This window comes from Myotis yumanensis, unplaced genomic scaffold (genome assembly GCF_028538775.1).
Source record: "Myotis yumanensis isolate MYYU_CA2020_CCGP unplaced genomic scaffold, mMyoYum1.0.hap1 SCAF_3, whole genome shotgun sequence".
Taxonomy (NCBI): domain Eukaryota; kingdom Metazoa; phylum Chordata; class Mammalia; order Chiroptera; family Vespertilionidae; genus Myotis; species Myotis yumanensis.
The window spans coordinates 209572098-209599433 of record NW_027223754.1 but is presented as its reverse complement, the minus strand read 5'-3'; the positions used below and the strand labels follow the sequence as shown (position 1 = coordinate 209599433).

The window sequence follows — 27336 nt, the reverse complement described above, 5'->3', positions numbered from 1 at the left end:
CAAACAACCCAGAGGGCATGTTCTGATGATGGAAAGGAATACTACCATCTACACAGAAGAGGGTAACAGAGAGAAAAATCAGAAGTACCCACGAGGCATTTAAGCCTCATGAAATAGACACATTCCTTCTGCAGAGATAGATGGTTAACTATTTATGAAGCAGAAAAACAGTTAATATCAAGTCTCAAGTCTTCAGTAATTAAAACAAAAACAGGTAAGTTTTTGCATGTGGTTAAAACACTTAAATAGCTATCTCCCACTTACTTCTAGATTCTGCCAGGCAAATCTATACAGCAAGTTATCTCTGCTAAACAGAATTCACCAGGTAATAACGCCCACTGTCACCATTTTATAAACTACACGTGTTAATATCACCATGAAGGCAGGCGTGAAGCTGAGTGGTCAACATCCCCCATTCAGCAGTAGGCTTTGAGCCTTGGGTGGGGAGACACACCCTTGCAGGCTAGACCTCTCTGCAGTGACAGGAAATAAATTAGTTTTTGTATCTGCGCACATCTCTGAGGTTCTCTCTCTTAACACAATTAAGTTCTATCTAGAAAATCACAAGCAAGCATGATTACCTGAGGAGTGAGATTATGAAGAACCAGCCAGTAACTAGGACGAACTGAACCACCATCACTCCAGGTAGAGGCTATAAGCAATCAGAAAATAAGATTAGAAAAAAAATCAAGAAATGTAAAAAGGCACGAGTGATAAACATTTTCCTATAGCCCACATGCTTCTTCCTCGTATAAATCAGTGTCTCTTTTCCACCTCACTCTGATCTTTATCTCGTCACCGAGGAGCCAGCTCTCTTCTCCGAGACCCGGATCCCTATGCATTCCTATACCTTCTCTACACGACAACGTTTTCCTCCTAGTGCTCTCACTCTGCCATTCGTCATTTTTACTCCATCAGCACCTTGGGAGTTCTTGGGTCCCTTTGCCTTACACTGACTGCAATTTTCCACTCAAGAGACACTTTCGCCTCTACCAGCCAACCTGCATTTCCTCTCTTGTGAAGACTTCACATCTTCACCATTTGTGTTAACATAAGACCTTTGTGTTTGAACAAGGATGCTCCTTTATGCAGATCCTTCTCACCCGAGGCAAGCCGTGAGTCCTGTGTCCCCCACCCCCTGACTGATCGCGGTGCTGTGCTGCTCCAGGGAGATGATGGTTTGGGGTTGGTCAGACCAGGCGGTGGGCGGGGCAGCGGTGTAGTGTTCCTTGAGGAAATATGGTTTTTCCACATCTTATTGGAGAGATGAGTGGGGTTGTGTCCTATGGGATCTGGGGACCATGTTGATTTGTAATCAGGGAACTTTGCTATAAGAAAATTGAGGAAGGAGTAAGGTTACTTTTGTCACCAAATACACAACTTTTGAGCACATGCACAGACATTTAAATTCTAAAAATAGTAAGCGCACATATAAAAAGCAGCAATGCACAATAATAGTTTTTGAGCTTACTAAATATAAAATTCTCAATGACTATCACTCTGAATTGACAAATTAACAAATGGAGTAAAGCTTTAGTAAGTTATCTAATTCCCTACAGCTTTCTTAACTAAACACAGCCCGAAAGGGAAGATAAATTCAAAGGGGACAGTATTCCTGAACCCATCAGACTTCTAGATATAGAATATAAAACCTAGCAGAACTAAAACATTCTACAAATACTTATTGACTTAATGGAAATTACATTAGAAAATTACATTTTTCTTGATATCCAGAATATTAGATGTCAACAGATTTTAAAAAATACAATCAACAAATATTCTCTAAGGGCTTACTATGCTTTAAGACGCTAAATCAGTGTGTGGGTAATATAAACAGTTATTCTCAAGAACTTCAAGGTCAGATGGGAAGACAAAACAGGTGAACAATAAAATTGGTAACCCCGGGCAACATCATATATGCTCAATACACAGAGAAGAAAGACAAGACTGGACTGTCAGCAAAGGCTTTGCAAAGACAGGTCTTGAAGGATTTACATAAATAGATGGGCTCAGAGAGACTGAAAAATATAAACCAAGGTTCAATTTACACCCATCCTGTACCAAATATGCTTTTCCCCAATTCTGGCTGAACATTCCACAGGGGCAGAGAGGTAACGGAGGCCGTGGAGGCAGGCTGGGGACTGACTGAGCCATCAGGAGGAGATTCTGCAGTAGATCCAGTATGTAGTATTTAAAGTAGGATCTAAAACCCGGGTGACAGCACACAGAATGGAAAAGAGACATGAATAGGAGAGGTACGACGGTAGACTAGACCACTTGGGGACATCATCACTGCCTGGATCCAGGGAACAAGGGAGAAATGAAAGAGCAAAACAATACTGACATTTGTGACTTAGTGACACATGGGAGCATCACTAAGAAAAATATAGAGTTTAGTTAAAAAGGAAAGATAATTTTGGAGGTGGGATTGAGCCTTGAGTGGGGAGACATATCTGGGCTAATTATTGGGCCATCTCTCAGGTGAATGTCCAATTATAGACAAAAGATAAATCAGATAAACCTGAGATATGGGCAGTTATAGGAATAAAAGAGTTAAGTGAAAATGAGTTTTTACATGTAAGGGAGAAGTCCTACAAAAGTATAATGTAGGGTAGTGGTTAAAACATGAAATACTGAGTTGGCTCCTTTATACACTCACTCAGACCTGAGGCAAATTACATTAGCTCTTTGAACCTCAGTTTCTTCATCTAAAAAATGGGGACAGCACCAGAACCTCCTTACTTTTAGTGAAAGTAAGATAAAAATTCATGCTGAGCCCTGGCTGGTGTGGCTCAGTTGGTTGGTTGAGTGTGGTCCTGTGTACTGAAAGGCTGCAGGTTTGATCCCCAGTAGGGGTCATGCAGGAGGCAGCTGATCAATGTTTTGTATTATGTCAATGTTTCTTTCCCTCCCCTTTTCCCTTCCTCATATATATATATATATATATATATATAAAAAGCCCTAGCTCAGCGGTTCTCAACCTTCCTAATGCCGCGACCCTTTAATACAGTTTCTCATATTGTGGTGACCCCCAACCATAAAATTATTTTCGTTGCTACTTCATAACTGTAATTTTGCTACTGTTATGAATCATAATGTAAATATCTGATATGCAGGATGTATTTAGGTGACCCCCGTGAAAGGGTCGTTCGACTCCAACGGGGTTGCGACCCACAGGTTGAGAACCACTGCTAGCTGGTTTGGCTCAATGGATAGAGCGTCGGCCTGCACACTAAAGGCTCCCAGGTTCGATTCCAGTCAAGGGCACATGCCCAGGTTGCAGGCTCGATCTCCAGTAGGGGGCATGCAGGAGGCAGCCAATCAATGATTCTCTCTCATCATTGAGGTTTCTCTCTCTCCCCTCTCGCTTTCTCTCTGTAATTAAAAAAAAAATTTTTTTAAAAATCAATAAAAAAGGATCTTAAAAAGAAAAAAATAGAATTTATGCTAACAACAGTGTGGTGATAGCTGGGGGGGTAGGTGGAGGTGGGCAAGGGGGTAAAATGGGGACAAAAGAGACTTTACTTGGGGCGATCGATAAGCACATGATGCAGCGTGCAGATAATGTTTTCTTGAATTGTACACTTAAAACCTATATGGTTTTGCGTACGTATGTCACCCTAATAAATTCAATTAAAAAAAAAGAAGCTTGAGATAAAATACTGTGATGAGGCAGCACATGCAGTGAGAGAAGGCACACTGGGGAGTTGGACAGCTGACATCTGAGGGAAACCTTCCAGCTCAGCTCTGCTGCCATCGACTGCAACTTCATGAGACACCCCAGCTGACCCTATCGCAGCAGAGAAACTGGCCAACGAGGCCCTGCCCAGACTTCAAACCCACTGAGTCATTAGAAAGAAATAAGTCATTGCTTTTTTTTTTTTTTTTTTTTTTTAAGGAATTCATGCTGAAGGCTTAGCATGCTGCCTGGTTTACAGGAGCACTCAATAAAATGATAGATCATTGTTGCGCTGTTGATATGACAGAGGTAAAGAGAAAAAAATAGAAAATAATTTGCAAGGTCATTAACCTTCAGAGTCTTAGTAGGTAGCTAAGGATGTGTTTTATTTACTTTTGCCTAGACAAAGAACAGAAGCCTTAATGGGTTGAATGGCTTAAGGTCTAACTTTTCCAAGACCAAAGTGCCAATTACTCATGATTTCTCTCCCAATCTGTAAGGCACTCTGTTGAGTGCCTTCAAAGGCTCTATTATATCCATTATATAGCCATTAACTTTTCCATTCCCTAGTATTCCCCAAAAAACAAAACAACAAAAAAGGAACTCAGCAAAGGTTGTTGGTAGAATTAATCAAGGTCCTCTTGTTTCCCCTTAGCCATCTGTCCTTAGCCTTTAAAATTTTATTTCTTTATTTATTTTAGAGAGAGAAAGGAAGGGGGGGGGGGGGAGAGAGAGATATTTGTTGTCCTACTTATTTATGCATTCATTGGTTGATACTTGTATGTGCCCTGACTGGGGATCAAACCTGCAACCTTGGCGTATCGGGACAATGCTCTAACCAACTGAGCTACCCAGCCAGGGCTGCCCATAGACTTTGTCTGAAAGTGAAAGGATTTTTAGAGAAAAGCAAGCTACAATTGGCTGCTTTAGGAATAAAACCTGGCCTTACCTCGTTCTTCCCATGGCCCTTGATTCTCTTGGGAGATTGGTTAAAAGAAAAGCACTTGTGTCATCAGGAGATAACCTCTGACCTCGTTCACACTGACAGCTCTCTGTGATTATGTCACCGTTTGCTTTGTCCTCAAGCTGTACGTCTCATCCTGCCCCTCTGACACTGGAAGGCCCTCCAGAGCATGGTCAGTACAGGAGTTGTGCTTCCATCTATGCCGACATATCGCTGCTATTCAACTACTATAACAGTATTTGTTAAGAAATACATGCCAATTTCCTGTGGTCACACTCATACCTGAAGTGCTATGAACGTTGGTAAAGGAGTTGTCAGAGGCACTGTAGGGCCAGGCACCAGGTGAAGGCAGCGAGGTGTTGAGGGAAGAATTAGACCCTTTGAGTGACAGATGAAAAATATGATAAAAATATTGCAGATAAATGTCAGTATAACAAATGAAACTTGGAAAAGCTTTATGTTCTTATGTTTTCTGGTTATTAGATAGTAGCAAGTATAAATGAAGCCACAGATTGACACATCTGAAAATATTGGGTGTTGAATCATCAACACAAGGGATGCTTGACTTATTTACCTGTGGTGTTATCCCGCAGAAGTTGGTGGTCAGTATCTACAATGGGAGATGTGGCTGTACCTCCCAGCACACTTCCTGGGGTGACATAGGGATCAGATTCAGGGTCAATGTTTTGGATACCTTTCCATGGCACTCCTGGTTGGAATTCTGAGAGAAGAAGAACAAGTATTAGAGGTTTTTGTTTTTAAATATATTTTTATTAATTTCAGAGAGAAAGAGAAAGATAGAAACATTAATAAGAGAGTATCATTGATCAGTTACCTCCTGCACGCCCCCGACTGGGGATTAAGCCCACAATCCAGGCATGTGCCCTGACCAGGAATCGAACAGTGACCTCCTGGTTCATGGGGCAATGCTCAACCCCTGAGCCACGCCGCCAGGCAAGAGGTAGAAGGTTGTTCAAAATATGGTACAATAAAGTTATTTTTTGATATAAGAAATAGATCCGTATTTTATTTCAGATTTTCATCATAGAATTTTTAAAAATGTCATCCTGAAAATATACTCTGGCAGCAACCTTTGTGTTATCACAACATGTCAGCCTTCTGTCTCTCTATGGTTGTGAACTTAATGCCAGAGCTCATCAGTGCCTAGTCCCGATACCTGCTCTTCCTGCTCCCAGGGAAATTCAAGCTTGGGGGCAGGGAGGCAGGATTAACGCCTGGTGCTCATGAGAACTATTCAGGCATCTAGGACAAGAACTGAGAGAATATCTAGGTTGGGAATCAGTGGCTTCTCCCATTTATCTCACTGCAAATTGGCTCAGATGCACAAAAGAAAATACAATACAAATGACCACTACTAGACGAAATGTGCAGGGACAACTGGCAGGAATAATCAGGCTTATCATGAAAAAGCCTGGAATATGTATAAATACTGTTTACAATTTTTATTGGTTAATTTCAATCATACTTAAAGTTATGTGGTGTGATAATAAACTTTTATTTTTCTAATCATGATGAAGGAAAGCAATATGCATTATAAATGAGCAACAGGCATTATACAAGCCTACTTTAATAAACTGAAACTCAGCATACTCATATCACAAATATAATTATATAGAGAGGTTTAGAAGGACATATACCAAATGTTCTTATTTTTGCTTTACTACAGTAAAATTTTTTTCTACAATGAATAGGTTATTTGCATGAGAGAGAGAGAGAGAGAGAGAGAGAGAGAGAGAAGCAACAAATATTCTCATTCACTCACTGCTGTGAACCTGACAATAAATACGTGCTTAAAAAATAAATCAATTCAATGGCTATTTCAGAAGAATCCAGGTGACAAAGCATCCTATGACAAATGCATGCCAAGCCCCGGCTCCAAGCCACCTTCTTTTATCTCCGGGTTCCCCTCCTCTGACTTCCTTCAGTGCATCCAAGTCCACGCAGTGTTTACCACTCAGTAGCTTACCTTGCAGGCGATCAGTGTCAACACCTTATTTTCCTGACTGAACGCTACAGAGCAGAGACCGTATCTAATGAAAATTTTCTATCTTCCTACAGCATATAATTACTAAATGAAGCAAATGAAAGTAGATGCCTGAGTAAAGTAGGTGGCAAAAACAATTTGTTCAGAATTCCTGGACAATACCTGGAGGCCAACTGGCATTGCTGGATTTACTTCCGATTTTATTTGTTGGTGGAGATTTGGCAGGTAACCAGCTATCACCAGCAGGACCCGTATGGCCACCCAGTGTATCACCTGGGATGATATCAAACTGGTTGTATGGTGACCCTCCTCGGGTCTTACCAGGGGCCACTATAGCGCCTGACAAAAGAGAGAGGAAATTAATTCACATTTGGAAAGGACTCCTGTGAATAGAACTTATCAATCTTTTATTTAGAGAAACTCAAACAAATACAGTATCCTGAAGCTTATGTAGTAGAAAGAGTACTAGGATGAGGGGTCACACTTGAGATCCAGCATATAATTAATAAGCGGGATGATCGTGAACAATTCATTTCACTTTTCTGAGCCTTTCAGTTTCTCACTCATGCACAAAGCACTATTTTCATTCTTGAATGTTCCTTTCAGTTTTAAAATTCCATGGTCTTATGAAGTTAAGTAAACTTTCATAAACTACACACCACTATCCCCACAGTTTCTATACTAATGACTCAAGAGTGAGAAATAATAACACTAAACAACTTGCAGCACATAAGAAGGCTTTTTAACTACATTTGTATCGACATTACCGACCCACCCAAGTTCTTCAGTGCTGATCAGGCCTAGTTTTGCTGGCAGAAGCAATATAAACGTAGGGAAGGCCACTGGAGAGAAAAGCATCTGCAATTGCTTTAAATTCCAAAGCCATGAGATGGAATTCCTGCCTAGGGTCTTTGCCAGCACAAGACCAGCAGTGAACTCTGCAGCTCTGAGATCCATGGCCCCACACACGAAGAACAGCAAATCCTTTGTAAGTACCTTCCTGAGAGCATTTCAGCGGTTTTGTCAGTGCCCGCTTCATACATTTTATATGCCACGAGGCAGGAAAAAATCAAATGCTTAAAATTCCCTTCAACTAACAAAAAAATGAACTTTACTTTAAATAACATTTTTAGCCTCCGTGAGATACCATTCTACCTATTTCTCAAACAAATTTTACATGCTGTATTGTGTCACTTGATCTATTCTTAGGGTCCTATTTATGAGCTGACAAAATTAGTTCCAAGGCTATGTATTAAAATATCTCTATATAAATATCGGTTAAAAGAATCTCTTTGGTTTGGCCTAGCAGGAGTATCAACAAAACTATCTCCATGCTCAGCTAAGAAGTCACTGACTTTCTGGAGCCTCTGAAAGAAATCTGATCCGAGGGCACAGTCGAGGGTAGCCGTAGAGCACGAAAAGCTCGAGTCCCTTGGAGATTGCTAAGGAAATGGGGAAAATATTACCTGTTAGCTCTAAAAAGGCAAGCGGCTGTCCTACCTTCGCGATAGCCTCTCACCGGCCATTTTGTACTTATTGTCCTGCACCTATCAAGTCTTTAGGGAAGGAAGCAGTGTAAGTGCCTGAAGTTATAGATGATGGGCTTGGATTATTGAGTTCAGAAACAGATCTTAGTTTCTACAAATCGTTCTTCATTTTGTGGCACAAAATCAAATGACATGATTTGGGATCGCAGGCAGAGAGCTCCAAGTGGCCACTTGAGTAGCCGCTGGGTGGGCACGTTTTTAAGAGTGGCTTAGAAAGGCCATGGCAGGCTGCAGAATGACGGGGCGAGGCCTGCCAGGAGCTGCAGCAGCAGTCCCACTCTGATTTATACTTGGTTCTCATAGACAGAGTGGAGTCCAAGCCAACATTGAAACAAAGGGTGAAGGAAGACTCCACGACCTTCTCTCTGTCTTACAGGGACATGGAGAAGCTCTTGCAGAGAACTTTGGAGATGAAGAGCTGACCCACATTTACAACCAAAGCCTAGAATGCCCTCAATTGCTGTAATCCATAAAGAGCAAGAAAGCTTTGTGGAAAGTTCAAATCTCATGTATTGATTAATCTATTAGTCATATTTTGGAGGTTGAAAGGTTCAAAAATCAATGTATTTGTTGTGATCTCATGCACCTAAAAAAACCTGTTTTTGTTCTCTCAGCCAATTCATTAGGGTTTTATCCTAAATGGGTGCTTAAATTCGCTTCTACTATCCTCAATCCCGTCCCACCACAGGTGGGGAGTTTTGCTCTCTTTAATTAGAACTAGCATTCTTATAATTTGAATCTTCCTTCATAGGCAACCATAAGATTTTTTGGGGAGAAATTAAGAGGCTTGCTAAAAAATAAAGCTAAAAATCCATGCTTTAAAATAATTTTACAGGACACTTCAAGGCCTGCTGAGGGTCAGGAGAGCTCCGACTCATAATGCTTTGCTTGCTCTTACCGTTTTTGTGCATATTGGCTTCCTGTGTGGCTACAGAGGGCAGTCCCTCCATCATGGAGGTCCACTGTTTAAAGCGAGACTCTGTCCCAGCCTCTTTCCCGCCAACCATGCCATAGTCCATGCCGCCAGAGCTGAAGCCTGAAACAGACAACCACATTTTATGTCTTTCTATAAATTTCTAGTATCAGTAACAAGAGTTCTGAGGCAGAACCCATGAATGGATTCATTTGTAACTTAAAGACTAATTCTCAAGGAGTTTCATTCAGAAACAGACATTTTAATTCAAAATACTGATCTTGGTCTTGCTTGCTAAAAACATAAGGCCTCTGTTAAGGTATGAACATGTGTATGACTGCCATATAATTAAGACCACCTCACTCACCTATTAATTTGGCTGACATTTGTGCCAAATAGAATGTTGGGGCCAGTGATTCTCCAACTGAGGTGGAGGTGTCCACACATTAAACCAATACAGAATAAGAGCAGCTATGAGGTTGTGGTAAGGGTCCTGGGGGAGGAAAGGCTTTGCAGAAGAAGGGAAATTTGACCTGGGGCCTAGGTAAGTATGTGAGGAAATCAAGGAAACCAAGTACAAAGCTCTAACTCATGACAATATTTAAGGAATGAGAGTACGGTGTAATTCCAATGCTTGGCTGGCTAACCATGGACGAAGTCAGACAGAATGGTAGGAGATGGGGGAGAAATGAAGAGTCATGTCATGCAAGGTCTTTATATATTAGGTAAAGGAGTTTGGACCTTTTTCCCTCTAAGACAGGAGATAAAGAAAATTTTAAGTAAGTGAGAGAGCAGTAGCTAGGTTTGTATTTTAGAAAGAGAACTGGCAAGGTGAGAATGGGTAGTTGAAGGCCAGGATAGAATCTGAGAGATCAATTTGAAAAAGTTTTTATGCAGTGATGCAGATCCCAAAGCTCGAATAGGTTATTAGTAAGAGGTTCAGAGCTGACTTTGCCATGAGCCCCCATGTAAGCCTCGGGTGTCAGACTTTCCCCAAGAGTTTTGGTGGGTAATGCTTTCCCACTGCAGAGGGCTGGACAGGAGAAAGCCAAAGTGAGAGACTCGCTGATGGAGTTTCACAAGGTCCACCATCCATTTTGGATCAGAATGTACTTGATATTTTTCAAACCCACTGTCACAAAAGTAAAATAAAGGACTAAAATAAAGCAATGAAACAGAGAAGGGGAAGAGCAATGAATAACCAGAGAGACGATTAAAAGCTATAGTAAGTGTAGCAACCCAGAGAGGTGATCAAGGTTCCCCATGCCGAAGCTCAGGTGGCTTACAAGAGCCAAAGCCAATCTATTCTTACTCTAGAATGTGCAGCTCTGGCCATGCAAGACTCCATGCTGCATCCATTTTACTCTCCTACCATCTGCTGGTGTCTTATTGGTCCCTAAATACCATTTATCCATTTCCCACTGAGGATCCAGGATATGTTTTTTCCCCTGTGCTTCTCCTAGTTGTCAGGTATAGTTTTACAAATGCATAATAAGTCAAGTTCAAGTCCATTTCCAACACCCTCTTGACATGTTCAAAATGTTGCTATAAATATAAAGCACTCTGTTCTTTCACACTGTAACTGACTTCACTAGTCTAAGTAACTGAAGGGTGGAGAGTAGAAATCCTTGGTATGAGCTGAAATTATTTCAAATTAAACAATTTTTTAAAAATAGGGTTTAAGATATTTTCATCTTTTGTCCTATGTTGCTGAGCTGAAATAAGACTGGAGGGCAGGGAAGTTGAGCGGAACAAGGGCTTTCTCTGACATAAGCTTTAATGGCCTAAGTGTGTTGCTCCTTGGGCAAATTACACCTCTACCTTTGACAGAGAAAACCAGCCCAAGGTGCTTGGATTCCAGGCCATCTGAAAGCTGGTTCCAGTCATTGAGAAAGAGCTTTTGAAAATAACTCAGGATTCTGGTGAAGATTAAAAACAAGAATGTAGGGATTAGTAAGAGGATAAGGAACCATTCCTTACACATTAATTTTCTTTAACGTTGTTCTAAAATTTCTCTAAAACTCATAGGGAATTAAAGGTATTACATTTCAGCTGTTTAGAGTTCTTTTGTGACACATGAAGTGTAGAAAATTAGTAAGAGTTATAAATCATAGGAGAGGGGAGAGTTTCAGGAGTCCATCTGAACCTTAAGCAAAGTGGGCATCATTCTCATTAGAAACTTGGGGATCAAATGTCACCAAAATATAGCAGCACCATAACTAAATAACAAGGTTTGGTAAGGAAAACAATTAAAGGGGTGACAGGAAGGACAGAAGATGAAACTGCCTTGAAGGGTTTACCCTACAAACCCAAAACCATTGAGAGGAAAAAAAAATCAGTGCAAGGTTGTACATGACTCTTTCTTTCTTGATGTCATACAGTGTTGGCATGACATCAGGACACAGAATGCACTCAGCAACTCTGGAGGGAGGGATTCTGGGGCGCTGTGCTCTGTGGCTGCATTAACAGGAAGCAGAGGAGCACACCACTTGTGATCTCTGGGCTACTTATGAGCTATCATACCACTCAACCCAGGAAAACTCTGACTTTATTACACTTGCTATTTCATTAAAACCAAGCTGTCCACCAAGTGGCCTCCCTGCAATTCTCCAGTTCACCAACACTTTCACTCAAATCAAACAAACCACTTAGTTCAGTTAATGAATATTTATGGAGAGCCCAATTTGTGCCAGGTTCTATGTTAGCAACAGGTACAGAGAGATAAGACATGCCCCTTGCCTTCCCAGGGACTCATTTCACCAGGATATCCCTTTTATCTATCTTATCATTCTTACAAAAACAACCCTTTGTGTATCTTATCTGTCCTTTCTCCGGCTTCCAGGCACCTAAATTCATCATCTGTTCTTCACTACCACTTGGCTCAGTGCTTAGCATCTGCAGGAAACTCTCTCAAATGAACTTGTCCCTCATTGTTCCCCCTTCACTCCCTTTGTCTGTAGTTTTCTATTTTCTGCTACTCCTTTTATTGTAGATTAAAAAACAAACTACTGCTTTTGTAATAATTATAATAAAAACATTACAAGAGAAACAAATCACCCACAGTTGCCCATTTAACACAACAGCTCAACCCATGTCCACATGTACATGATATTGCCACATTCATAGATACAAATTACTCTATTTTGAAAATCTGTAATATTCATAATTTTACTTTCCACTAGGTATGCACACGTAAATATTATAAATTTTGATACATTTTATTTATTTTTTAAATATATTTTATTTTTTTACACAGAGGAAGGGAGAGGGATAGAGAGTTAGAAACATCGATGAGAGAGAAACATCGATCAGCTACCTCCTGCCCACCCCGCACTGGGGATGTGCCTGCAACCCAGGTACATGCCCTTGACCGGAATCGAACCTGGGACCTTTCAGTCCGCAGGCTAACGCTCTATCCACTGAGCCAAACCGGTTAGGGCAATTTTGATACATTTTAGACAAAAAATAAGATTTTATTGGAAATGCATTTTCTATTAAGATGAGTGACTGTTTTACCGATTAGTTCAGCTACTAATGGCTATGGCTTATTACTAAAATGAGATCAAATTCATGCTACTTTATGCCTATTTTTACAAATTTTTATAGACATAAAGCACTAATAAATTTTATATGAATAAGCAAATTGGAAAAGAAGGAGTCTTGGTATATAACATCACTTACTTCTTTTTAAATTTTTAAAAAAATAACATCACTTATTTTTTTGAATTCTTTCTAAAGTATCTCCCCCCCCCCCCCCCCCCCCCCCGCGGGTTTGATAACATATATACTAAAACATAACTTTTAGATAGGTCATTATCATCTGACAATTTAATTTTTCAATTTTGCTACAAGCAGAGAATTAAAAAAAATCCATTTTACAGAAACAATCAATTAAGAATTAGTTAAGCAGTTAAAAGTCATTTAACTTTTTAATTTTGAGAAAATATACCAAAAGAAACTTTATCAAGACTTAAGATAATCTGAATTATTCCTGCTACTTTAATCCATGGGTATTTTTTTTAGATTGATACACTCAGCATTAGAAAGATTAAAATACTATTCATTTTGTTACATCTTTGCCATATAATCTTTTTTGAAAAAAAATTTAATCTGTATAAGCTTGAAATATATTTTCATCAAAATTTATAGCTACAGATTTATTCAAAACAGGCAGCCAAATCAGACTTAGAGTCCCAAACTATATTTTTCAATTGAAATAAATAAGGTAATATACATTAAGAAAAATTATACAAAATGTATCTTGTATAAGGAAGATTAAAACTAGTCAGATTACAATTAATATGATAAAGTCCTAATAAAATTAACTTAGCTATTGTTTAATAAGTTATTAAACGTAAACAGGTTAATAAATCAATATGTTCTTTCTCCTCGCTTCAATAGGATTTCAATACATAGCTAAATGTATAAGTTACTTATGAAACAGGAATATTATGAAACAGGAATATGATAAAAAACAAATTTTTTCATAAATGCATATGTGTGTGTATACTGAACTCTGATCCTTTAGCCATTAGGAATAGTTAAGACGAAAACAATAATCACAAATAATACCATTAATCTAATAAGGCATCATGATAAAATTTTTCTATATTCTTAATAAATAAGAAAGGTATATGTGCTAAAAACAGATTCACAGTCAAGGTATAATTTTACTTTTTAATAGGAGGCAGAAAATAGTAAAGCTGTTCTAAAGACTGATTGTCACTGAGATAAATACATCATGACTTTAGGTCTTATTAATATATACCCAGATTAAGAAAATCACGTAATAAAGTTTATCCACAGGCTTTACCTGATGCATTGTGAAAACGTGTTTTGTTTTTTAATTATTTTTACTGATTTTTAGAGAGAGGGAGAGGGAGAGAGAAGTGAGAGAGAGAAACATGGACGTGAGAGAGAAATATTGCTTGGCTGCACCCACAACCTAGAGTCGAGCCTGCAACCTGGGCATGTGCCCTGACCCGGAATCGAATCAGAAACCTGTTGATGCACAAGACAATGCCCAACCCATTAAACCACAAAGGCCAGGGCCGAAAACGTGTCTTAAGAGTACTACGTGTCAGTAACCTGTATGGTCAAGCTGTTTGAAGGTGCCTTTCTTTCCACCTGAGACATGCTCTAGGGATGAGTACTGAGAAGAGCTGAAAAGAACCATGTGCACTTAAATATGTGGAAAAGCTGCTTGCAACTTTGCAAAAGCTCCCTCTGCTTTGAACTGCCTGGACTCTACTTTGAGAACTACATATTCTTTGACAAAAAGAAATGGAAGAAGCAAAGTTGTCCTGCTTTATTACAACATATGGCAGGGGTGGGGAATGTCCAGCCTGCGGAATCATTTGGTCTGGCTCTGCCAAGGCATTAGGGGTGAGTTAATTAAACGTTTGACCAAATACAGCAGGCTAATTTTTAAGTTGATAATTTTGTATGACCTGTGAATGATGTTATAAATATCCAAATGGTCCTTGGCAGAAAAAAGGTTCCCTACCCCTGGCATATGGTGTCTAAATTCAGAACAACTCAACACATACCAAAACACCCAGGTTCTTATGTCAAGCTTCATCCTTAACAGAAAACATGATGAACAAGCAGACTGGAAACCCAGGAGATAATGACACCTTCATTAGTTATTATGGGAGGCTTCCTCCTTGCTTGGTACCCTGGTGTTCGATACACAGATGAGCATGCCCTAGCAAGATATGGGATGGTGCGGAGTCAGCCCTTCTGTGTCAAGTGGTAGAAGGGATATATTGAATTTAAGTCAGTTCTCAGGTCATTTTTAAGAAAGAGTATAACTGAACCTGGCCAGTGTTACTAGTAGTTGAGCGTCAACCCATGAACCAGGAAGTCACAGTTCAATGCCCGGTCAGGGCACACACCTAGGCTGGATCCCCCAGTAGAGGGTGTGCAGGAGGCAGCCAATAGATGATTTTCTCTCATCACTTATGTTTCTCTCTCTCCCTCCCTCTCCCTTCCTCTCTCTGAAAGAAATAAAAACATATATAAGTAGGTGCCTCACAGAATTAGAGCACAGAGAGCAAGGTCATTGTCCAGGGTCACTCTGCCACCTAGGAGCATGGATTTCAGGTTTTCTTGCTTTGAGTTTGCACAGTAGAGTACCTTCTTTACCAATAAAATCTAAATGTGAATCTGAGAAGAAACCTGCTGTGGTGTGGTACGTTTTTAATTTTTAAAATTTATTTTTAAATCACTGTTGCCTCACTGATTGGATTCTGCTTACAACATGTTCCTCAGTTCTGAAAGAGCTATGATTTGCCTGCCAAGAAATTCTTTATGAATGTCAAAGGTGTAATCTTACTTGTGCTAATTCTATTTAAATCAGATGAAATACAAATATCAGAAGAATTTTATCAGTTTGCCTTATAAATTTAATTTTAGTTCTCCATTTTTTTAAGAGAAGGTAATTTTATCAGTCAAGTTAAACATCTCAACTTGTATATATTTTAATATGTTATAACCTCAGGTACCTGTAGCACTCACAGCATATACAAACATTTAAACCAGTTTTTAAAAATTCCTACTTCTGGGGAAGCAGATTGCCATTCATCCATATAAAAAGACTGCTTTTTCGTCAGAAGTTGGAGCCCTGTCTTTGCTATTTACTCATTGTATGGTAAGCTTCTGAAACCTATAGAAACTCTCAGTTGCTAATAACTCAGATACCCCTCATCTGTAAGACAGGGATAAGACTATATACACTTTGTATGGCTGTTATGAAAACAGAGGGGAATGTAGGTTCAATCCTTACCACAGGCTTAAAAAAAGGTAATTCTCATTACTAACAACTTACCGGAACCATATCCAGGTATTGGCCCTTTGGTTTGAAGGTCTGGGAGGCCCACATTCAGAGTGTTGGGTACCATGTTGTCCAGATGTGGCTTGGGCCCGACGGGATGAGACGGTGAATGCTTCATGCTCGGCTGCCTCTGCTGCTGCTGCTGCTGCTGCAGTGCACTCACCATTCGAGCCAGCTGGAGGCGGGCAGTCCAGAGCAAGGAGGCCCAAGGGAAAACAGACACACGGTAAGGCAACATCCCGAACTTCACAGGAAAAGATTGCATATGGTTTGTTTTTGCTATCAAAGAAGTTTCGTAGAAATGCACTCCTTACAAAGAGCACTAGAGAGGGACCCTTGCAATCCCATGTACCTGCTGCTCTTGCTGCTGGCGCACAGCTTGAGAAATCTTTCTCTGGTTCTGTAACAACTGCTGCTGTTGCTGCTGCTGCAAGAGAAGCTGACATGCCTACAGGGAAGAAAGAGAGAGGCCCTAAGCTTCCTGAGTCAAGTGTCCACGAGGAAAGTGCCACCAAGTTCTTGGTCTATTGGTCATTTTTACCCCCAGGTGAGCGCACATAAAAATGAAGTAAATCAAGCTAAAGAAAAAGTACATAACCATTTTAGTTACGGGAGGAAAATCTGCTACTTACCAACTGAAACTGGGGAATCTGTGGAAGCTGGCTCAGCATGGCAATTTGTTGAGGAGATAACTGGGGCCCCACATTGAAAAGACCTGGATTCAGGCCACTGTTGGGAAACTGCTTGAGCACTGAGGCAGAAACCTAGCCAGAAAAATAAAAACAAAATAAAAAGGACAAAAAAGATGAACTGCCAGAATTTATCAAAATAAATTATTCTTGTGTGGAAATAATCTTAATAGACCTAAAACAAGAGTCAATTTTTTCCTTGAAAAACATTACATGATTGGGAAAGTTACATCAAAGAGTTAATAATGCTAAGTTATCTCTGAGGGGTGATAGTGTATGAGCTTTTAAATTCTTTTATTAGATTTTCTAATTTTTTTACAACAAAAATGATGAACTTTACAATCAGGAAAACATTGGCAAGATCAGGAAATTTTAATGACAATATGACGTTTGTCTGAGAAATTATTACTCAAAATGTGCCATAAAACACAATATATCAAGCCATATAAAGCTACTAAATAAATGCTTAAAATAAAGTATTTGTTATACAAATTAAAAAATACATCAACTTATAAACAAGAGACACTGGCTCGGCTGGTTCCTTCTCCATGGTTGTCAGGAGTGAGCTGGGCTAGGCTGCAGGACCTCCAGGGGCAGACACAGGACTCCCTCCCGTATTCCGACTGCTCATTGAAGATGTTTTATCTGACCTGAGCTGAGTTTCTCTGCACGTTCTTTCACTGAACCCACTGAATCAGCTGGTGCCAAGGACAACAAACTTAATCCCTCTTCCAGGAGTGGCAAGAAGCACACTGGTCAAGAGTTTATTTAGTTCTGGAGGCAGACTGCACAGGTCTGCCATTTCTTAGGCGTGTGACTCAGGGAAAGTTACTTATTTAACCTTTCTGAGCTTCATTTTCCTTACCTCCCAAATTGGAATAATAATGTTAACTTCAGTGATTGCTTGAGAATTTTATGAGTCAATCCATGTCAAATGCTTAAAAATGCACCCCATAAATGCTCTTATTTCTCAGGATGGGTTTTCAATGTCTGGAGACAATGATTACAGTTCTCTTGTGTCCCATCTTTAGGCTAAATATGTTTTGTTTTTTTTCCACTTGAATCTCATTCAATTTCTCAATGCAGAGCCCAGAACAGAAAGCCATTTCCTAGAATAGTCTAGTACTGAGTAGACCTGGCCACCACTAAGCCTTCTGTTAAAAGCCATGCTTTTGTTATTGATGCCTATGGTCTCAGTTTCTCTGATGATTGCATCAGAACTCCCAATTCATATACTAAGCTTATTGTCAATTAAAATCTCAATATTTAAAAATAAAAATTACAATATTTTAAAATGTTTTGCTCCCCTATATAATATTTAAGCAGCTAGGTTTTAAAATTTTATTAATTTATGCTTTGATCGTAGGACCTTACATTTATCTTTATGTGCATGGCACATAGTAGATGCTTGATAAAGACCTATTAAGTGAACACTATAGTTTAACTTATTAACAGTCACTCCATCAAATTCTTTTCTGCCTTATTATTCTACTTATTCCCAGTTTTAGTTTCTCCATCTGATCATCGATGAGAATGTTGAACTTGACAGAGCTAAGGATAATCTAGTAATAAAAACTGCCAATAAAAACTCCTTTCCGACCTGAAACTGATCAGCTCGGGAATAGTGTCAGTCAGTCATTTACTAATCCACACAACTGTTTCAGCATTTAGCCTACATTTTCCCACCTTGTCTGAACAAAGAGATAGCTTGTCAATTGGCTTGTCAAAACAGAGATACAACTGTATCGTTCTTATAATCCAAGATATTTTTTTTTTTTTACCAAAGAAGGAAATGAGTTAAGTCAAAACTTGTTAGCAAGCTATGATTCTTTTTTTAAACAAATGTTTTTATTGATTTTGGCGAGAGGCATAGGGAGAGAGAGGTGGGGGTGGTGGTGGTGAGAGAGAAACATTGACGTTGGAGAGAAACATCAATTGGTTGATTCCCAAATGCACTCCAACCAGGGTTTGAACCCACAATGTAGGAGGTATGTGCTCTGACTGGGACCCGCAACCATTCTGGTATATGGATGGGTGACAACCAACTGAGCCACTTGGCCGGGGCTCTTTTCATCTTTTTAAATGTGGCTGCTAGCCAAAACCGGTTTGGCTCAGTGGATAGAGCGTCGGCCTGTGGACTGAAAGGTCCCGGGTTCGATTCCGGTCAAGGGCATGTACCTGGGTTGCGGGCACATCCCCCGTGGGAGATGTGCAGGAGGCAGCTGGTCGATGTTTCTCTCCCATCGATGTTTCTAACTATCTATCTCTCTCCCTTCCTCTCTGTAAAAAATCAATAAAATATATTAAAAAAAAAAAATAAATGTGGCTGCTAAAAACTTCACATTACATTATGTGGCTCATTTATATTTCTATTGGACAGTGCTATTCTAGACCACTGTTTCTAACTTCTTTTCCAACGCTTTTTTCTATGATTCATGGGAAATCCCCTCCACTTGTTTCCCAATCTACTGGCCTCCAAAATAAAAAGCCATTGTCTGAACTTTCATTTCTCCCCACTCCTTCATTCAGTTTTAAAAGCTCTACTGAACAATCAGCTAGTCTCCTGATAAACGCATTTCTCTTGAGAATGTATGCCTGCCCTTGCCAGGAGTCTATTATTTCCTCCCCTTACTATTCCTAATACTCAAAATTAGCAAAAGAAACTACCATTCCAAAAAAACATGCCTATGTTACATAGCAGTAACCTAGAGAAATTCATCCTAGGAGAGAAATGTAAGAATATCCATAACAGCACTGCCCACAATAGCAAAAATCTGGCAACAGCCCAAATATCTACTGATAGAAGAATTGGTAAATATGTGATGGTGTATTCATGCAATGAAATACTATATGAACTGTAACTGCCCAAATCAACATGGGAAAATCTCAGAAACATTGCCAAGTAAAATAGAGAAAGCTATATACTGTATGGTTTCATTACATGAAGTGCAAATAAGGCAAAATGAAACAATAGATTGTTTAAGGGTAGACATGCACAAAGACTACAAAGTAAAGAAACACTAACACAAGATCATTTTATAATTTAATTTAAATGCCAGCATCTCATAGGTTTCACAAGTTGACAGTTACAAGGACTATAACAGTTACACTTTGAGGACTTCCTATCTAGCTTTGCTCAACCTTTCCCTTCTTCAGATCGCACATGTATAGTCCTTCTCTGATGATACAGAAGGACCAGAGAGAAGCATGACTAGCTCCTGGCAAATGGCTATTTGTACCTGGGTTGCAGAGTAATTAAAGTGCAGGTTTGCACATTCCCATAGCAGGGAGTTAATTACTCTGGCTTAAAAGCCATCAATTTCCAGCTGGGTTGGAGAAAGTGAAGATCTAGTTGGAGCCAATATGGCAGTTAACGAAGCACTGCAGGTGCAAAATGACAGCAATTTAAAAGCAAGACAAAAGCTTGCTAGAATACGTATGTTACTTTCTGAATATCTGAGTAAGGTAGAAAAACCCAAGGCTGGGAACATTTGTAGTAACAAATCTTAAAGATTAGTTTCAATGTCTTCTTTCTATGTGTACATTAAATACTGACTGCCCCTATGTTAATCACATTTTGCTAAATAAACAAATTTCAAAAATGTAGGAGAACACAAGTATTTTTATTTTCCAAGTGGAACAGATACTTTGGTCATAACGAAATTTGCAGCCTTATCTAAGTCTCTTAGATGAATTTAACTGTGCTTTTCTAACAATTCCATTTTCTAAATCATTTAGAAATGCAGCTTCCCACGATTTGACATAAATTTACTGAGCTCAAAATCCATGCTCAGGGGAGGGAGAGGAACAGTGGGTGGTGGTGTACCGTACAAAGCCTCTCTGATAAGGGGGCATTGAAGTGTAGATCCAAAGGAAATAAAGATGAAGTCATGTGGCAATCTGGGAGATCGATCCAGGAACACGCTCAGTGTGCTGGGGCCTGTTGGCAGGAGAAGCCTGAACAAATGGGAGAGTGGCAGGTAGAGGTGGGGATATCACCAAGAGCCTCAAAGACCCCAGTTAAGAGTTGGCTTTGTGTTCTCAGTGAGAGAGAGTGATAAGAGGATTGATACCCAGTAAAGTAGTAACTTGATTTACCTTAACTGTCTACATTGATATAAATGTTTTTATCTGTGCTGTTCATATACTAGTTGTGGCTATTTAAATGAATTAAAATTAAAAATTTAGTTCTTGCATTTAGTCACATTTCAAGTGCTCAGGTGGCTAATGGCTGCATCACATAGCGCAGTTTTAGAAGTCAGGAGGCCATTTCTAGGAAAGAAATGGCGGTGGCTTGGCCATGCGTCATATTAGAGGAAGTGGTAAGAAATGGTCAGATTCTGGATATAGTTGTGAAGGAATGATTTGTTGACAGACTGGATATGGACTGTGAGAAGATGCACAATTAGGTCTCAGGTCTGTGACCTGAACACTTGCAGAATGAGAGTACCATTTACTTGGAGGAAGAGAATGTTTTTGAGGAGAGTGTAGGATGAAGTCAGCTGTTTTGGACATGTTAATCTGAGATGCCAAAGGCATCCTACTAGAGATCCCCAGAAGTCTGTGGAGTTAAGAAGAGCGATCTAGGCTGAAGACACAATTTTGGAATTCTAAGTATTTCAAGTCATTCCACTGGGTGAGATCACCTAGAAGTCACTGTAGATGGGGAAAGGAGGTTTGAAGTTTGAGAAAAGGGGCACTCTGATATTTAAAGGTTAAAGAGTTAGAAGAAACTTATAAAGGAGATGGAGAAGAGGTAGCTGGAGAACCAATATAGAAGGAGTCTGAAAGCCAAAGAATTAAGTGTTTCAAAAAAGGAAGGAGTGCTCTGAGTTCTAGCGCTGGGGCAGCAACTTGGAAGGCACCAGGAATATACGGGGAGGAAATGAAGTGTCTGGCATTGGGAGAGGGCTGGTGAGGCAGCTTTCTCCCAGACAGAAATGCTGGCAGAGGCCACTGTTCTCTTTCCAAGCCCTTCCCCCAAAGAGCCAGTAGGTAGGTGCCATATCTGAGCCTCCTTCAACCTGGCTATCACTGTTTGCTCTGCCCTGGTGATTCCCTGAGATGCCACCCCACCAGTTTGCTGGGCCATCCAAGCTATTTCCAGTGGCTTTTGCATTTGAATGGCCTGTCTTGGCTCATGCTTCAGACTTTCCTAAAATCTCTCAAACACGCAGCATCTCACTTTAGCGTGCCCCGTACCTCAAAGTGGTCCCAAGCCTGGCACTAGGGCAGCAAGCCTTGGTTTGCAGCTTGGCCTTTACTGGGTACCTCCAAGTCCAGCACAGGTAGCAGCCATCTGCAGATCACTTTGTAGCTCATGTCAGGTAGCCCTAGCAGAATATAGGTGGTGGATAACCTTGGCTTATACCCTCTGGGAGGCCCCAGATCCAGAGTATCTGGGGAAAAGCTTCAGAACACGATGAAGCACCACCACCCAACCAACTCCACAGCGACACTCAAGGGGTGGACTCAGCAGGCACCAGAGCCCCGCTGAAGTAAGTCCTGCTCTGTGGGGTGGGCTCTTGCACAGATGATCCCATTGATGTGGCAATAGCAATCAAGGTTCAACTACAATAGGAGGGTGTACAAAGCCCATATGGTGGGGGTTAGAGGGAAGAACTTGGGAGTGCTCAGCTCAGATGACAGGGAGGCTGTGCTACTGGACCCTACAGGACATCGACTACATTAGGCCACTTTACCAAGCCCAGGAAGTGTAGCAACTCTACTGAATACATAGAAACAAACACAGGGAAGCTGCCAGAATGAGGAGACAAAGAAACATGTCCCAAAAGAAAGAACAGAACAAAACTCCAGAAAAAGAACTAAATAAAAATGGAGACAAGCAATGTATTAGATGCAGAGTTCAAAACATTGGTTATAAGGATGCTCAATGAACTTAGTAAATGAACTTAGAGAGAACAAGATGAACCTAAAGAGGCCCACACCAAGACACATCATAATTAAAATACATAGGTTAAAGACAAAGAGAGAATCTTAAAAGCAGCAAGAGAAAAGCAGTTAGTTACCTACAAGGGAGCTCCCATTAGACTGTCAGTTGATTTTTCAACAAAAACTTTGCAGGACAGAAGTGATTGGCAACTCTCCCCCACCCCCCAAAAAAAACAGCTAAAGAAGTTCATTACCACCAAACCAACAGTACATGAAATGTTAAAGGGTCTTCTGTAGGAAGAAGAAAGAAGATAAAGGTATAAACAATACAATGGCAATAAGTATATATCAATAATCGAATCTAAAAAACAAACGAACAAGCAGAACAGAAACAGACTTATAGATACAGAAGACGATTTGGGGGAGGAAAGGGAATTGGGTGTAAAGGGTGAAGGGAATAAGTGATACAAATTAGAAGTAACAGAACAGTCATGGGAATGTAAAGTACAGCATAGGGAATATCTATCTATAATAATAAAAGCATAATATGCTAATTAACCTGATAACCTTCTGGACAAAGCTGTGGCGGCAGCAGGGGCAGAGGCAGAGGTAGCTGCCGCAGTGGGTGAGGACCAAAGCTGCCACCATGGCGGCGGGGCCAAGCCCCTTGCATGAATTTTGTGCATCGGGTCTCTAGTAGTCAATAATGTTCTAATAACTATGTATGGTGTCAGATGGGTACAAGATCTATTGGGATGATCACTTAGTAAGTTATACAATGTCTAATCACTGGGGTGTACACCTAAAACTAATATAATATTGTATGTCAACTGTAATTGAAAAATAAAAAATGATTTAAAATATAAATAGAAATGGCTTCCTAAGTTAAGCCCCTTTTTGCTAGAATACATACTTGGTTGAGTCCCTAGTACAAAGTTCTATGCCCTTCTTTCCTTAATAACACTGAATATTCCCCAGAGAAAAGTATCTCTGGCTATTGCTACCAACTTATTTCATGCCTGATGCCAGGTGAGGTACATCAGGACATTGTATTAAATTTAGAGCACAGAATATTATTTCTGTTAAAGAGTGAGCAAAGATGGTAATGAGAAATAAAGGCAACTTTTATTGTGACTGGACAGAGAGTAAATGTTTACTTGCCATTTATTATTTTGGAAAATAAGACAAGAGATAAATAAGAAATTATAATAAAAATAAACAATTTAACAGTTTTTTTAAAAAAAGAGGGAGTGACCAACAGTGTCAAATGCTGCTGATACACTGAGTAAGAAGAAGCGAGAGAACAGACCATTGTATTCCACAACACAAAGATCCTTGGTGACCTTCACAAGAAGGTCTGGATTCCCATTGCCACTGAACTCCTGGACTAGCCTCGTGACCTCCTTTGCTCTAATAATTCTGCTATTCAAGCATGTCCTCTATGTTACTGTCAGTGTTATCTTTCTAAAACATAAATTTTCCTACACTGTCACTCAGCTAAAAAAATCTTGCCCCAAAGTATATGATCTATAGCAGTAGCAGCCAAACTTCAGGGTACACATCAAAATCACCTGGGGGTAAATAGGCTCCAATACCCAAGATTCGGTCTCAGTATCCTGGGGGAGACCTAGGAACTCAAATATTTTTTAAGTAATAGCCCAAATAATGGTTATAAACCATGCAGACCAAAGGACAAAGTCCAAACTCCTTAGCAAGGCAAAGTTTTTCCAAATTTGGTCCCAAACTTCCTGACTAGCTTGTTCCTATTCTACTCTAGACAGCAACTATATGCCTCTACAAGCTCAAACTAATCACTCAAATTAAAGGCATTTCTCTGAACGTGCCATTTTCTTCCAGATATTACTGTCTTTTACACAAGCTGCTTCTGCTGCCTAGAAAGCTCCATTAATCTGGCTGTGCCCAGCAAACTGTGACTCACGCTTCAAGAACCAGCTTAAATGTCACTGCTAGTGTGAGGCCTTGTCCAGCTCCCCAAACTCTGTTAAGCATTTCTATACAACATTTATCACACTTTCTGCCTACTCTTCAACTCCAGGAGGCAGAGATGTGCATTGTCAACACACTACCTAGCACACTGCAGATATTCAATAACCATGAATGACTGCTGATCCGACACTAAGGCATACTAGTAGAAAGTGCTCCAAGGATTAAGACACTGCCACTGCAAGTACTGGGGAAGTCAGGAACAGATCTGTCTGGAGGACACACCACTATATGCGACATGAAGCATGACTGGAACTTAGAGAGCACAAAGGGAATGAGAGACACTCATTTCTTCCTCTACTAAGATAGATACGAACTTAATGTCAAAAACAGGATTTGAAATCTATAGATATGGTTTCAAATAAACATCTTAAGCTTTTGTCTTAAAAGACATTTCAAAAAACTAAACAAAATCCGACCTTTTACAACCAGTTTGCTGGATCTAGTAATTGCCTCACCCCCTTTTGTAGGATGGGACTCAAAGCTCTTGCTCTAACTTAGTTCATTAAAGTAACATTCTAGGGAGACTAAGGTCACACACTGAACCCTTACACAAGCTTATCAGCTTTTACTTGCTCCTGACAGGTATGAGGGACAGTATGTGGTAGATTGGCACAAATCTCTCACCTGTACCCCCCAAAAACTTATTCCGTATCTCCTATTAAGAAATGGATCTAAAACGTTCCCACGGTTCCCAGAGACTGTCTTACAGAGCTGCTCCATGAACAAGTCTCTGCGACTTCTTTGGTTCTAAACTTCCCCCCAGAGTACCCAGTCTGTATTTTAGCAGATAGCGCCTCAAAACTTTTTAGAAAAATCAGAATCTGGCAATTTTCTGGTTCATCTGTGGGTGAATCCTTGAGGGCAACTAATTTCTGAATACTGACACAACAGAATTTATAAAGCAGTTTTAATCATATACAATTGAAAAACCAATACAGTATTAGAAAAATATATGATGTAAAAGGAATATAACCATAATGCCTTTCATGCAAAAACACCTACTTTGTATGCACAATACAATAAAAAAGTAAGATTTGATATTTTGTTTTAAAAATATTGATCTTTGGCATTTGGATTTTTCAAATTTAAGACTATTATTATTCCCTTTATGCCCACAAAACCAGTCAACCACCTGAATGAGATTTACTTTTGAATTGTGGAAACAAACAATTGCTTACCTGGGGGGAAATAAACTGGGGAGGCACTTGCGCCCGGAGACTAGGAGAAGAATTTAGTGGCTGCACTGGTGTGTGCATACCTCTCGATTGTGCTGTGCTATTTCCAAACAAACCATGATTGCCACCCTGCAAACATAATGCAACAGTAAGGCTTTTTGTTAATATAAGAAAATGCAAATAAGAAACAGTCCAGATTTTCCATCCCTCAGAAGAATTGCATCTTATTTTCCATTGACTCACAGAATTTTATACCTGAAAAGTCCTGATCTTGGAATGCTCAGGAATATTATTCAAATTCAATCATAGCCATATTATTACCACCCCTGTAATCTGATTAACTCTATAAACCAAAAGGGTTAAATTTAGTCAAATGTTAGAAAAGGCACTTATTTATTTATTTATTTATTTTTGTATTGAAAGGCACAGGCCATGTAAGATTTCAACTTTCTTTAAGATTGGGTTTACCATATTTATTCTCAAGCCTTATTAACTGAGATCCATCTTGAAAGGCAACTGAGTAAAAATGCAGGCTTATGAATAATATTACTGTGAAACAACACATGATATTAGTTCTCTGGTTAGTTCAATCATAAAGTCAGCGCCAACCAGTTATGAGCCCAGTTCCATGAGAACCCTACTCCAGATCTGAATACTCTTCCCTGTCTTGGGTCTGCTTGGTCCCTTCTTTGCTAGATGAGGAGATCTGAATCAATCACAGAGCGAGATGAAAAGAATGGGGAAAAGAGAAAAATCTTTACAGGGACACCAAAATGAACATTACTCACCTGTAACTTCCCATTCAAATGTACGACTATTAGTCTAGTTAATAAACAAACTTAACTGCCTGGTTTCTGGAGGACCAACTCACTGGAGCACTTTTAGACTATTCCAAAAAGCTACAGAAAGGGGGGCTGTATGGCCCTTTCTTCTTGAGAAAAGTCCTTCAGCAAAGACACCACATACCATACCTGATACTGTGTTCCCTCTGACTAAGGCAGTTTTCTACACCACCTTCACTTGGACTCTTCAAGGCCCAGCTCAGGGGTTGTCCTAAGAAAGTTTTCCTCAAAACCTTCCTCATTTCACATTCAAATTAACTAAGCCCACCTCTGTGTTCTCAAAACACTTTAAAACTCTCTGATAATGTCCATCATCAAATTACATTTTAGTTATTTTCCATTTGGTCTTCCCACCACATGTTCTTCTTTGTATTCCCAAAGTTCAATAAAGCCCTGGTCTGTAGGATGAGCACATCATTTGCAAACATCCATGACCCACCAATTTCGTCTACTTGAAGACGGCCCACTGAGCACTGTCAGTGAAGACAGCTATACCACTGCTTATATCAGGCATGTGTACAATGAACCGAAGGAACCACCATCATCTTATCCCTGGAATCATGGGGATAAGGTATTTTAAAAAATTTCGTAATGGCATTAAGTTCTAGAATACTAAAGACATTTTAATGGCTTAATGATTTAAAAAAGATTAAGGGAATGCTGCAGGGAAATTAATAAACTTGAAAGCACTGAAAATAAAAATGATTATGAACATAAAGTAGAAATGGCAATAAAAAATCTGTCTACCTAAAAAGAAAATCAAAGATTCACCATAAAATTTAAATCTC

General features: G+C 39.7%; 1 protein-coding gene across 4 annotated transcripts in view; it reads right to left on the bottom strand.

Moving 5' to 3' along the window:
- Positions 1-27336, bottom strand: part of TNRC6B (trinucleotide repeat containing adaptor 6B) — a 229884-nt gene that overhangs the window by 17479 nt on the left and 185069 nt on the right. For all 4 annotated transcript variants that reach the window (XM_070411172.1, XM_070411174.1, XM_070411170.1 and 1 more), the window contains 10 exons: positions 25710-25835; positions 16576-16707; positions 16296-16391; positions 15938-16118; positions 9094-9231; positions 6811-6987; positions 5218-5364; positions 4926-5021; positions 1104-1328; positions 582-652 (listed from right to left, as the gene is read on the bottom strand). In XM_070411172.1, coding sequence (XP_070267273.1) covers positions 582-652; positions 1104-1328; positions 4926-5021; positions 5218-5364; positions 6811-6987; positions 9094-9231; positions 15938-16118; positions 16296-16391; positions 16576-16707; positions 25710-25835 — 1389 coding nt within the window. The remainder of the gene's footprint in view (positions 1-581; positions 653-1103; positions 1329-4925; positions 5022-5217; positions 5365-6810; positions 6988-9093; positions 9232-15937; positions 16119-16295; positions 16392-16575; positions 16708-25709; positions 25836-27336) is intronic.